Source organism: Pagrus major, chromosome 6 (assembly GCF_040436345.1).
Source record: "Pagrus major chromosome 6, Pma_NU_1.0".
Lineage (NCBI taxonomy): Eukaryota > Metazoa > Chordata > Actinopteri > Spariformes > Sparidae > Pagrus > Pagrus major.
The window spans coordinates 20026610-20040839 of NC_133220.1; the positions used below are offsets into that span (position 1 = coordinate 20026610).

The 14230-nt window shown below is 38.7% G+C and overlaps 2 protein-coding genes across 2 annotated transcripts; both read right to left on the reverse strand.

Moving 5' to 3' along the window:
* Nucleotides 1–1086: 1086 nt before the first annotated feature.
* Nucleotides 1087–2382, reverse strand: gpr61l (G protein-coupled receptor 61-like). Its single transcript, XM_073467390.1, has one exon. It carries the CDS (start codon nucleotides 2380–2382, stop codon nucleotides 1087–1089), a length of 1296 nt encoding a protein of 431 aa, XP_073323491.1.
* A 2943-nt stretch (nucleotides 2383–5325) lies between these two features.
* Nucleotides 5326–10404, reverse strand: parp3 (poly (ADP-ribose) polymerase family, member 3). The gene is made up of 11 exons (XM_073468959.1): nucleotides 10250–10404; nucleotides 9751–9962; nucleotides 9532–9657; nucleotides 9092–9271; nucleotides 8821–8959; nucleotides 8121–8344; nucleotides 7868–8023; nucleotides 7651–7740; nucleotides 7390–7567; nucleotides 7143–7286; nucleotides 5326–6367 (listed from the first exon to the last, which is right to left on the reverse strand). Exons 2-11 carry the CDS (start codon nucleotides 9943–9945, stop codon nucleotides 6198–6200), a joined length of 1602 nt encoding a protein of 533 aa, XP_073325060.1. The 5' UTR covers nucleotides 9946–9962; nucleotides 10250–10404; the 3' UTR covers nucleotides 5326–6197.
* Between the last annotated feature and the right edge of the window lie 3826 nt (nucleotides 10405–14230).

The window sequence follows — 14230 nt, forward strand, 5'->3', positions numbered from 1 at the left end:
CAGTACAGCCATAGCACCTTGGCCTGAAATGAGAATGCCTCCTGCAAGAGATAATAAAAGGCACTGAGCATTTAAGATGTATTTAAGGCATATGTTCATATTTCTATCTTAAAGGAATACTCACATGTCCATATTTACATTGGAAGGACTGGATTGGTTGCTGTAATTGTTCCTCTTGTCAACACTGACCCCCTCAAAAAAAAAACCTTAAAAATGAAATTCAGTCATTACCTACTCACTGATGGAAAGTCGGGTGAAGTTTCGTAGTCGACAAAACATTTACGGAGCTTCACAGCAAAACAGCGTTACAGCATTCTCCTAAACAACTGAAGTAGACGGGGACTTGTCTTAAAACATAAAAAAGTTACGAAAGAAATACAAGATTGCTCTATACAGCTGGTCTGGCGTAATTTCAGTCTCTAGACGTTTTTAACACCCTCGATGCACAGTTGAGCTCCTGCACCCCAGGGGTGCGTGTTGAAGCTTTTAGCTTAACAGCTTCACGAAAGGGTTTAAATGACATCTTTTGAAATCAATTTGGGATCTCGGGGCTTCCGGAGACTTGGATTACACCGGACAAGCCGTATGGAGCCATTTTATGTTTGGTTTTTTTGTTTTTTTTGGGGGGGGTGTTTATGTTACAGCTTCAGTTGATTAGAAGCATGCTGCAATGCTGTTTTGCTGTGAAGCTCTAGATATTTTTTGTGGACTGCAAAACTTGACCTGACTTTGCATCGGCATGGGGATGACCACTGAATTTTTTATTTTTCAGTGAACTTAACTTGTCCTAAATTCAGCCAAAGATGATATGAGGCCTCAGTAGATTGAGTAATCTGAATCAAGTGGATTTCACTGTAAATATGGGCATGTCAGTATTGATTTCAGATAAAAAAAATACCTTTTGCACACGTATAGATCGCCAGGTGCTTATGTAAAGCCCATGGGGTTGACAAAATCGGAATAAAAGAATAAACCTAGTTTAAGATAGACTTAAATATGAACCTATTAAGACAAAAATAAAAACAAACATAAACTGACATGGCTTAAATATTAGCACAGTAATCCATAACTCCATTGGTCCAATTTTTAAGTGTGGTCCTCGGGTATTTGTCCGGGGATCTTTACCCCCTGGTCCGTAGTGTTTTTGGGATGGGAGTTTGCACAGCTGGACGGTGTTTCAGCTGTGCTGCTGCTGGTTCTCTGGATAAACTGGAGGAAGTTCTCCTGAAGGGAACCCTCGTGGCTGGATGCCCCAAACTCCGCCGGCTGGGTCAAGCAACAGCGCCGAAACTTGATCAGCTCTTCTCTGATCTGCCTGTTCAGCAGGCCGTAGAAGAACGGGTTAACTGCGAAGGAGGAGTAGGCCAGCCAGGTGACTGCCTCCTCTAAGTCCCCGGGGCTATGCATGGAACCAGTTAGAGACATGTGTAGGTGGAAGATGAAGTAGGGCAACCAACAAACCAAGAACTGGCCCACAATGAATACCAAAGTAAGGGCAGCCTTTCCTCCGCTGAAGGCCCTCTCTGGAGATAGTCTTTGGGGCAGAGTGCGGGTGGTGGCGATCATGGTGGTCTGGCTGTTAATGGAGTCCGAGCGATTCTTAGCAGGGCTTGCATTTGTCCAAGTTGGCACAGCAGGGACTTGCTGCAGGGCTGCAGAACGAGCTACCTTGTACACAGCACCGTAAACGGCAAAGATAACCACAGCAGGAACCAGGAAACAGACCACACTGAAGAGCACTGCAAACACATTTCTTAGACGACTGTGGCTCGCGTGGAGAGAGCAGTGAGCTGCAGCTATAGAGCTCTGATGTCCATAGGCTGGCCATCCTAACAACGTAACCAAAGCTAAGAGGACGGACTTAACCCAGATTAGGAGCATGACACCAATAGCAAGGTTGATGGTCATCTTGACCTCATAACGCATGGGGTGTACGATATAGAAGTAACGCTCCACACTGATGGCTGTGATGGTGAGAATAGTCAGACAGATGAGGAAAACATTGAGGAAGATGTAAACCTGACACTCCAGAACAGTGAACACCACGGTGCCAAAGAACGGCGAGCTGGATATGATACCCAAAGGCATGAGGAGGATGGCACACAGCAGGTCCACTCCACAAAGGTGACACACAAAAGCGAACCTCTTCAGGTGAGGGGCGCGAGCAATGGCCACCATCACACCAGTGTTGGCCAGCAAAGCAATGAGGTTAAGGGTCACCATGCAGAACAACCCAAAGAGGTCTTTGATCTGCGACTGGGAGCTCGTGACGACGCCCACGTTGGCAGGAACCGTAGGATTGGGCTCCCATTGGGCAGTGGTGAGATTCGCCACTGAGTGATTTGGTACAGAGGCAATCATGGGACCAGTCTTGTCGGCCATTATTCATTCATAACTTCCTCCATTTGGATCTCAGATGTCATCATGTGTGGATGTCCTGTGTTGAGAGGACAGGAACAGTTATTACAGAAACATAAATAACACAAATATAAGGCAGTTTAGATCATATACCATCCATCCTGCTATATATACTGTACGTTATCACCTCCACCTGTACAACATTTAGAGAAAGTCAAACATAGAAGAATATGGATGCAGGATTAGGTTTGATTATTTCATATCACATTGATTAATAGAACTTATCTCCAATTGAAAACTATAACAGTTGCTTACATGTTTTGAGTGTAAACAGATTCACTTGCGGGTAAATAGGAAACTGTATAAATAAAGAAATGACTTACCTTCATTATGTAAAATCGGTATTAGGCGCCCTGAGGGCCATTCTACACTGTTGTTACAGATAAGATAGAGTTGTGAGGACAATAAGCAACGACACGCTTCAGTAGCCCGAGCCATTCCCTGCCTACGATCTTATTTAAGGTGCTTTTGTTTTAGGTCCAATATATTAGTTTGTTTAACTTTACATAAGTGAATCCTCTTTCGAGACACACAAATGTCTTTGATTCTTGAATTTTATAGAAGAAATGAGAATCTATGAAGAAGGAGTATCAAACTGATGTCATATACTAGATGGTGTCATACACAACCAAAGGACTGCTTTAATGAGGGACCAAAAGCTAATGTGCATGTGAGTCTATGTTGGAAATATGGACAAAAACGACATTATAATGCTACAATATTGGACAAATGCAAGTCTGTCCTGAGTGCCAAGTATTGTCAAAAAAAAAGGTAAGCAAGGCTTTCACCCACTCCATCTTTAAAAGCTCTGAACATGTTGTTTATGCAGTCTCAAGACAAAGATTATTACCACGTTAGTCTGAACTCACAACTGTTCCAGAGAATGAAATGTTTAGGTTAAATCCATTTGAGATTTAAAAAAAGAAAGAAACATAAAAATATCAATACCTGAAATTCATCATATCTGCAGGATGCAATGGTGTCCTGATAGTAAAAAAAACTCAAATTAAAAACATATTAAGGAAATATCAATACCCTCATGTCTTACTGTGTAATATGTGTTAAAACATATTGATTTCTTGTAAATTTCTGTCAGATTTCAATCATCAAAAATATAAAAACACATACAGCACTTACCCATGATCCACTGTCTGTGTGGTTCAGTCAGTTCAGACTAAACAGGTTAACCAGGTGTCTGACTTGACAAAGCTCCTGTTGAAATCCCACATATGTTTAGATATGCTCAAACCAGAGGCAGCCCAGCGTTACTTATTTTTTCCCTGAAAAGTAAGAGTCACACCTCCAACTGAAAATCCACGCAATAAGGTCCAGTTAGGTGTCAGAGGTTTGGTTCTTCTGTAGAGAAGATCCAGAGGTCCACAGTAATCACACATGTGTATCTCCAGTTAATTAAGAACTGATCACTGATTCCATGATGATTTTAGATGTGACATGATGCTTCCTGTCTCCACTAACACTCTCATTCCTGTCCTGTGCTGTGTATGGCAGTGACTGTCACACATTGTATTGTGAGTGTTTTTTTTCTCTTTCAAATAGACACACACTCCACTGTCCCACTTCAAGAGCCCAGTCTCCCCTGGGTCCTAATTTCCACCAGATTAAAGGGGAAACTATTGAAATTAGACTCAACTGTAATGTCACTGAAGAATGTAACTGCTTCCCTGACAAGGAGTCAGGAATAAACTAAACACAAAAAATAAAAATGCACTACAACAAAATGCATACTAGTTTAAATACTGTATATAAAGGTGATTGTATTTTTTTAAACCCAATCACCTGAATTCAATACGTTTAGCTAAAATTTCTATAATAATGAACCTCAAAAGTCTGTCTTCATATGACTGCATCAAGTACCTCAGCTGAATTTTCTTTTCCAATTATATTTGTTACAAAAGACAATAGTGCATGTTTCATCCACCCCCCAAAAGTATTTTTCCTGAGTTAACAGAACCAGTGTGTCAGGTTGTTCTGGCCTGCAGTTGTAGCAACCTTCTTGATCTAATTAGTGTTGTAAAATGCAAAATAGTATGACCAGCATAAAATGTATGCAGGTTACCCACAATCTGATGAGCAGCGTTAAAACAATATTTAGACAGATACATTTTTATCTCAATTTTAGAACCAAAAGGTCATGCAAAATTAATTTGTTTATGTTGATTAGATTTCCAAGTTTGAAATTAGAATTAAAAATCATAGGTGGGGTAGATAAATAAAATTCTCTGGGAGACTTATAGACAGACATTTCCTTTATTTTCCATTTCTTAGAGTCAGAGATAACATGAGAAGATATCGTAATGTATCGTAAATGCATTATAATGTAATTCCATACACCTGCTTCAGGAGACAGAAACAGTTTTCAGCGTTGAAATAAGGTTAGCCTCTACATTATTATCATTATTATTTGTCTTTTATAGATTCCCATGCACTTTAATTTCATCTTCTTTCTGGTAGGCCAGAGAGCAGATTTATTATCTCAAAGCCAAGAAATGAGGTATATCAAAACGATGATCATTTGATGATGCTGTTTCTTCATTTTACAATGTGATTATGTAAAGTGTCTTTGAGAATCATGAAAAGTGCTATATCAATAAAATCTATTATTATTATTGTTGAAAATATGCATTTCCAATTTGCTACACAGGATGTAAATTTGAAGATGAACTTGTTCACACACCATCATCACTGTCTTTTTCTAGATGTTTTACTGCCATAAAAGTAATTTGTATTGCCTTTTATCAAATATAGTCCAGCAGCATACTGAAAATGTCAACAAAAACAAAAACATTATAGTTAAACAATGACCACCATGTAAGTGCCTAAAATGGCAAGAATACAAGTTCAACATCTTAAAGCTCATAATCCAGAAGGAAAAACAACAACAGCAAGTAGGAGAGTCACTTTAGTTTATTAACCAATTTACCATTGATTCAAGTAATATCTTAGTGCAAAAATGCTGAGTTTGCAATTACATTACAAAGGGAGTCGCTCATTACTGACACCATATGTGTCATTACATTTGTAATGATGCTAGAAGACCTACTGGACAGGATTTTGCCCGGGCTGTTCATGACTTACAAGTTACATTATTTTGCATTGCAGAAGCGCTTTCAGTTTCTTTCTTAACAGCTAAAGGAGGATATTAGATTTATACTAATGCCTGAACATTAGCCACAAATTGCACTTTATACCTTCGCCTGTAAACTTATCTCTGCATAGAGTATCATTTTTACTTCTGCTTTACTATATAGCAATATTCAAAATGCCTATATGACTGCAAAAGCATGTAGAAAATTCCTCCTTCATTTCAAAGATATTTTCTTTCTTAGGGACAGGTGAATATTAGCATTATCATTTGGATTAAGTAAAACAAAATGTAAAAGGTAAACTACTCAGTGCCAAATAAAAAACAAGGTGCAGCAAGAAATTAAAACAAATATCCAGAGGCCTTTTGGACATTCAAAAAAATCAAGATCAAGTAAGAAGTGAAAAAGAAGAGTTTTTCATTGTACAGAGTAAATACAATTTTTGTTAAAACAGAAGTGCAATCTATCACACTCAGGCCAATGTTTACAGTGTGCAAAATATAAGGCACAGAGAAGTATGAGTCATTTAGGCATCATGGAAGGTATATCTGCACAATAACTGTAATAAAGACAATATCCATATTATTTTAAGAAAAAGCACAGCAAAGCCTTTTAGGAAGCCCCATATACAGTATAGAAGAAATTTGATCTTTCTAAAGGAGCTAAGCAGTATTATTACATTTTCAGCTCCAGCAGGTAGCGAATGCGACACTGGCTTTCTTTGTAGATGAGATATTCACTGTTACCAAAGCTGCTACCTGAGAACTGGGGCTGGTCTATGGGCTTACCCTGCGGCACAGCAACTTTCTTGCCATCCATGGTGATGAAGATGTCCTTGGATGGATCTGAAAACACAGGAGTTAACAAATTTACCAAGAAAAGGATGCTACATGATATCATATTTGATCAACTAGTCACAAAAGGAGGCAGTAGAATTCTTATGGAAACAACATGATCTCAACCACTGACTACGTGTTTGTTTTTGTGTATGTTTCTTGTGAGTTGCTAAAGTATATAAGTATAAAATGCTAAAATGGTTGAAATGGGTCACCAAATATATTTAAGTAGCCATTCATATACCTGAACCGCCCAAGTAAAATCTATATGAGGTGATTGTGAAAAGACAGCTAAAGACTGTTTTACTGAGTTTTATTTTGTTTATGTTGAGTTTGTTAACAAGACCATTAAGATCATCTTAGTTTATTAAAGAGAGAAACTTGATGGAGTTGAACGGTAGTATTTTTTCAGTTTAGTAAAGAAAATAGATGTGCTAGTATTTATTTTCTTGATTTTCTTGTTAATTATTTAACTTCTTGTTAATTTATTTAACTGTCGCCTCTTTAGGTCCGAAGTGGAATTAGCATGCCATGTTCAGTAGACATAACTGCATCTCTGCAACACAATACATAGATGTCTTTGACTTAACATCGAGACTGTTATTGCTCCACATTCCATTGATTGTTAGTTCATTTTTTCATTTTCAACTAAAATTTTTGCCATATCTTACACATTACACCTTTAAACTGCTTTAGTTTTTCAGCACAAACTACATGTGGCTCTCTCAAAATACTGACATAGGCTGTTTATAAGTGTATGAATAAAGCTGAGAAAGAATAGTACCTGGTTCCACTGATCCTCTTGCCACCACAGAATCAAATCCTGCAGGAGCCTTCTTCAAGGAAGAGTCGTCTCTGGTGATGGTCTTCTCTTTGCCGAGTGCGACCTCATTCAGAAACATCACTCCAGTAGTTTTAGAGGTGCTCACTAAAAACACATGGCAGACAAAATGTGACAAACACCATATTATTGTTATGATTGCCGTGACATTATTATCTTATTCAATCATTGTCTATTCATACAGCCTCACCGTAACCTGCAGACTTGCTGTTTTCAGATGCAAAATAGATACCGCGACCAACACGGCCTCCTGAATGGGGCATTATCCTCAGACCGCTCTTCAGGATGGCTGCCACCACTGCAATGTTTGTACCGTGCCACAGCAGACGGCGGTTCTCCAGATTGTCATTCTCACTAAACCGTGTTCCCTGCAATGTGCAATGTATGTGTCAGGTAACAGGAGTGCAGTCTTCTGTATCACATAAAATAAGACTGACTGTAATAGTTTTACCTCCGTCTCTCGATCGACCTCGAAAACATTGAGAATTTGGGGTTTACAATACGAGCCTTCTGACGTCATTTTCAGATATTTTTCAATGATCTTTAAAAACAGGAAAAAAAATGTTAATATTGGCAGACAAGAGGACAACATGAATGGAAGATGACCTGTCATGACAGTAAAACTGCTTTTTAGTTACTGAACCTTGTAATAACTTATGACACAGCACCTTATATGTGTCTGAACCCCTGTCCACGAGAGTGAGTCTGCAGTGAAGAGAATTGTAGTCCTGGTCTACAGGGTGAGGAACTGTCTCTATCATCTCTTCCTGAGCCTTTTCAGTCTCTGACTTCAGAGTCTGTGCAAGCTCGATGTCAGCCAACACCTGCCAAGGGCATGTCGAAAAGAAAGTTACTTTAGGACTGAAAAAACATCATTGAAAGGAAGCTCATCCAAACATATAATCTTAAAAACAATCTTACCATGAGCATCTCTTTCTTCTTCTCCACAATCTCCTTGTTGTCGATGGTTGGCGGTCTTTGGCGGCCAAAGTTGTGCGGGACAGTGGTGAAGAACTTGGAGGAAAGTTCCTCCAGACGTGCACGTCCTCCTTTTTGGTTCATTGCTGCCTCGATCTCCTCCAGCACATCAAAGCCCTTTGCAATCTGCGTCTTACTGAGTTTGCCCAAAGGCATCTTCTTGATGTCTATATAAAACACACACACGCAGAAAACCACAAATCCAAACCAAACCAGTTATTGTAGGATTTCTTTGTTTTTGCTCAGAAAAGGGATCTCACATTCTGTATTTTGCCTATTTTAAGATGCAAACTGTTACTTCACTTACTTCCAAAAACAAATGTAACAACAATGATCTTGTTATCACAGCCCATGCCACTGATCGGATATGTTCAAAAGGCTGAGATAAGTGGATATGCTGTATAAATGCAGACTTTACCCTCTGGTCAGTCATTTACATGTCACATTCTGCTCTCTTTGATCTCGAGTTTCCTACATTTTAAAGCAAAAAAGCTAAAAGATTTTCAAACTTTTTTTTTTCATTTAGAGCAACAGGCACAAACAGGCATGTTACGAAACAGGTCTTTATTTATGCACACTAAGCTTTAAGCAAGCTGCACGAACCTGTTTGCATAAAAGGGTTGGTGAGTTGAGACACACCTACCTAGGTTCATACACTCCATGGCCTCTTTAAACATGTCATTGCTGAAAATGAGCTCGATGAGGCTCTTTGTGGCGGCGTCCAGGGTGCAGGGTAGGACTTTATTAGTGACTTTGACGCTCTTTCCGTCAACAGTGTCCACCTGCAAGTACAGCCAGTGAAATTTCGCTACGGCTTAAACTGAATTGCAAAGGTATAAGATGAAGTACATCATTGATAGTTATGTGGTTCTATTAGATGATGTGCTCCTTGTCCAGGTAAAATGTACATTTACCTTGACCTCGGCGTCCTGCTCCCCATCCACCTCAATCAGGGTGTACTTCCCAGCGTGAGACACAAAGTTCAACCGATCGCTCCAGTTGTTCTTTGTCTTGTCCTTAAACTTTTTCTCAAAGTCCTTGATGGCACTTTCAAGCTTATCCATCTTGTTAAGTTTGTTTTGTCCCAATTCCCCCTGAATTTAGATCAGAGATGAGGCAATCAGCGTCAACACACGCTATTTCACACAATGTGTGCAATAATTATTTAAACTCATTAATGATCTACTTTAGACATTTGTTTCAACAAGCTTTTGAATATGGACAGATACACAAATAAAAAGGAGGAAAATGGGAATCAAATAAGTGTTGTCATCCCAGTTTACAAGTACCGTAGTTACTAATATTAAAAAATGAGCACAAAACAGAATGAAGTAGAGAAAAAGAAGAAACTTACCACTCTGCCCCATCTGTTCCACGAATAGTAACCGTTTTTTTCTTGAACAATTTGAATGATATAAAACTTATTATTGTTATGTCCAATGTTTGTCTGATTGAGCATGCAGTCATAGTCCTCATACACCTGTTAGAGACAGCACAGAACATTATTTTTCTCTTTGAATATGATTGCATAAACCTGCTGCAAGTGAATGAGGACACACATCACCTGTCTTACCTCTGCAGAACTTGACAATGGGCACTGCTCATCCACCTTCCTCTTCCCTTTCACCTGTGGCCCTGCAGCCAGGAGAGCCTCTTTAGCGGAGGTGAAGGCATCTTTGGGTTTTGCTGCCTGCTCTTTTTTCGCCTTCTTGCCACCTGCTTTGGCAGCAGCAGCAGCAGCAGCAGCAGCTCGTCTCTTCGGTGGCATGATCCTGGCTGAAGACCCTGCGCAGAAACTTGCCATGGTTATTATGTGGGCATGATGCCTGGACAAGCTCAGACATGCCCTCACTGCTCAGCTAACCCTCTGAGGCTGTGCAACAACACGAACCAATCCCAGTACCCCATAAATGTACTTACTGAGTTATTACAAGTCAGCTACTGTGTACTACCACAACTGAAAGCGATCCAACAGTAGTTTTGATGTGTTTGAAATCAAGGCCGGAGGAGATCCTCAGCACTTCCTTGTTTATCCCGAAGGCGACCTGAATTCCCCTCAAGCTGAAACTCACCTTTAACTTTAGCGTTCAGTAGCGTCAGTGGAGGACAGGAGCGCAGACGGGCAGGTAGGCAGGCAGGCAGGCAGGCAGGCAGGGTCCCCTTGCTGCTGGTTGTGTCTGAAGTCGGCTGTCTCACAGTGATTATCGGGAAGTTTATATTCAGTTTACAGTCATAGGAAGAGGCGGAGCTCGACTGTATGACTCTGGCTTCTTGCTGCTGCTCGGGTGGAGTCCACGAACTGCAGAGCTAGCTAACGGTTATACCGCCACCTAGCTAGCTTACGCCGGTATGTAGTTTGTACAGTGGTGTTTTAACAAGCGATACATATGTTCTTGTCGTGTTTTAATGTCCACTTTTGTCTTCTGTTAATATCTGAAGACATCATAGCCTCAATGTTGGGCATGTTTGGTACCTCAAATAAGAAGATAACAAGGAGTTATGGAACAAAACACACAAAAATAACGTCAACTAAAGTTAGCCTGCTCACAGAGGGGCTTCAGGCGACCAGCGGGGGAAACAAAATACTCCTTTATTCATACTGATGTAAAAGTAAGAACACCACAGTGTTATAATACTCTGTTAAGAGCTAAAGCCCTGCAAATCCTGTTACTGAAGAACTGCTTGGGTAGTACAAAGTAAAAGTATTACCAGAAAAACTGACTTATAGTATCAAAAGTAGGAGTGCTCACTATGCAAAATAATAGTGTCACATTATGGAGTTTTCAAGACCATATATATATATATATATATATATATATATATGTACATATATATATATACATATATATATATATAAAAATCTACAGCTTATTTCAGAAGTGAAAAGTTACAAAGTACATTTACTTGTACTGCACTTAGCTGCAATTTTGAGTTACTTGTACTTGACTTTAAAACTAGTTCATGTTACTTTCTACTTTTATTCCACTACATTACAGAGGGAAATAATATATTTTACAACCATAATTACTTTGATTTTACATACAAAACATACGATCAACTTATTAAATACGATTCATGATTGTTATAGATTAAAGGCCCCTCATACCTGCACAGGTGTTTTCAGTTATGTTGCTGATTAGACCTAGTTAGGTTGAAGCTCTGTAAAGAAAAAAAAAGAAAGTACAACATTTCCCTCTGAATTGTAGTGGAGTTACAGTATAAAGTACCTCAAAATTACAGGTAAGTATTATAAATAGTAAATAGTCGAATACATGTATTTGTACTGTGACTTTTCACCACTGAAATTGGTTGTAGATTTATATATGCATATGTGTGTGTGCGTATATATATGTATATATATATATGTATATATATATATGTATATATATATATATATATATATATATATATATATATATATATATATATATATATATATATATATACTTCTCATTCAATGGTTTTTCTTTATTTTTATTATCTTCTATATTGTTGGACATCCAAACTATGAATGAACACATATGGAATTATGCAGTAAACAAAAAAGTTTTAAACAAACCAGAACATGTTTTATATTTTATATTCTTCAGAGTAGCCACCTTTTGCTTTAATGACAGCTTTGCACATTCTTGGCGTTCTCTCAGTCAGATTCATGAGGTAGTCACCTGGAATGGTTTTCCAACAGTCTTGAAGGAGTTCCCAGAGGTGCTGAGCACTTGTTGGCTGCTTTGCCTTCAGTCTGCGGTCCAACTCATCCCAAACCATTTCAATTGGGTTTAGGTTGGGTGATTGTGGAGGCCAGGTCATCTGACGCAGCACTCCATCACTCTCCTTCTTGGTCAGATTGCCATTACAAAGCCTGGAGGTGTGTTTGGGGTCATTGTCCTGTTGAAAAACAAATCCCATCTGGTTTGCACTAAGCGCAGACCAGATGGGATGGCATGTGGCTGCAGAATGCTGTGGTAGCCATGCTGGTTAAGTGTGCCTTGAATTTTTAATAAATCACCAGCAAAGCACCCCCACACCATCGCACCTTCTCCTCCATGCTTCACGGTGGGAACCACACATGTAGAAACCATCCGCTCACCTTCTCAAGTTTGGACATATCAGATGAAAGTACCAAAGTAGTACAGATAAGTCACCTTATATACGCTATTTGTAACACTGTTATCTTGGATCGTGAGCACTCTACCACTTTATACTTTTACACTACATTTCGGAGGGAAATGTGCTTTTTTATGCTACTAAATTCATTTAACTTCCATAATTACTTTGATTTTACATTCAATTACAGAGCCTCAAAATTGCACAAGTGCAGTAGTTGAGGAAATGTTCTTTGTAACTTTTCACCACTATAACTGGCTATAGATATGAAAAGAACTACTGGTTTATTATATGTAACATTTAAACAACAGTAAGGTCACTGTTGAGGAGTTAAGCTTTGTTTTTTAAAAACATCTTAAATTCACTTTATCTGACCAGCAAAATAAAGTCTTACTAGCAATTGACAACAGTAAAGTTTTGTTTAAACTATTTGTAAACACAACACCATTTACCTGTCCCAGTGCAAAGTTGCTGTTTTGAAATTTAACAAAAAGGTGACTGGAGTTGAAACACTGGAGTGGGCTATGTTTATTGCAAGAACTTAAAGGAAGGAAGAAGGAAAAAAATATTTATGACCTCCTTATTTTCTCTTCTATTTTTGACTTCCGTTGTACAAACACTGTTAATTCCATTATGAAACTAAGCTCCCTACATGGTACCTCTTCTCTAATAATACATTTAAGTTGCAGGATTTCTCTCCTGCATTCCCAAAATCATCAGAGAAGACAACTCTAAGAAGTGTGATGTAGAATAAGTGCACAGCAGGGCTTTTTCTTCACATTAACACACCAGCTGACACTTGCTCTTACAATTGCAGCAAGAAGATTTTGCAGTACATGCTGTACCTGGTTTATATAATAACAGTAATTTGATGATGGGCACTGAGAAGATCTAATAAAGTGAGACAGTGCTCTGATTATCTGTCCACTTCCTCCATATGTAAATACTCTATTTACAGCAAGCCCCGGGGCTGCCTACATATTGCAATGTGCAAGATTAGATCAAACAATTTGGACACAAGATGGCAGTGTTAAATCACAGATACAGTATGGGTCTATTTTTCAAAGCATCTTCCTTGTGTACACAGGGGTAATGACTGCTGTGTGTATTCCTGGGACAGCTTTGGTAGATTTTATCCCAAATCCAGCAGATGATGATATTTGTGCTGGTAATTTTTATGGAGAGACCGTTTGGTCTTGGCAGATGGTGTAGATTGAAGCTGATTAATATTAGACAGCCCAGAATTCAAACCCAGACTGAGTCCACATTTAATTCAGCTAACATCATCATATATTTTAAATAGTCAATGACTATCTGCTTTGCTCTACTTCCACAAGTGGGTTTTTATTCATCCCAAGGTTGATGGTTCAATCTCTGGATCCTCCGTTGAAGTGTCCTTGAGTTAGAACAAAAACATGCATGGCAGCTCTGTCTCCATCAGTGTATTAATGGTGTGAATGGGTGAATTAGAGGAGAAGTGCTTTGTTCAAAAACATTTGGACAAACAGTATATGTGCAGTTACTTAAGCATATTATAGATATTTACTAGTTTGCAGCAGTAGGCAAGGGTGTAAGCAACATGTTACATGTATCATAGTGTAGTGTGACAACCAATTTGTGCAGATTACTAAGACTGCAAGGTTAAATTCATCGTTTATAGTCAAGGTAAGAAAATCAACATCTCAAAGCATTTCTGTATATACTACATACACATAATATGCATCTCAGTATGATGTGTAAAGAAATAGTCAGACGATCAGTCATCTCGGTATTAATAAAAAACACATTTTATTTACATAAATTACAAGAAAGCACAAACTGGTTCACCAAAATCTACATTAAAAACGTCTTGTATATATTACATTTAACAGATTTACTATAATTTACGCCATTGTTGCAAGTAGAATCTTCAATAAAAACAAGGGCTATGCGTATGCGACTTTATTGGC

What these genes read in the sequence shown, in the direction of transcription:
- parp3 (XM_073468959.1), bottom strand. Translation starts at nt 9,945, where the DNA reads ATGCCACCGAAGAGACGAGCTGCTGCTGCTGCTGCTGCTGCTGCCAAA. An exon ending in CATGGAGTGTATGAACCTAG is followed by an intron (nt 8,345 to 8,820) that starts GTAGGTGTGTCT and finishes TGTTTTATATAG; the next exon opens with ACATCAAGAAGATGCCTTTG. An exon ending in CAGCAAGTCTGCAGGTTACG is followed by an intron (nt 7,287 to 7,389) that starts GTGAGGCTGTAT and finishes ATGTGTTTTTAG; the next exon opens with TGAGCACCTCTAAAACTACT.
- gpr61l (XM_073467390.1), bottom strand. Translation starts at nt 2,382, where the DNA reads ATGGCCGACAAGACTGGTCCCATGATTGCCTCTGTACCAAATCACTCA.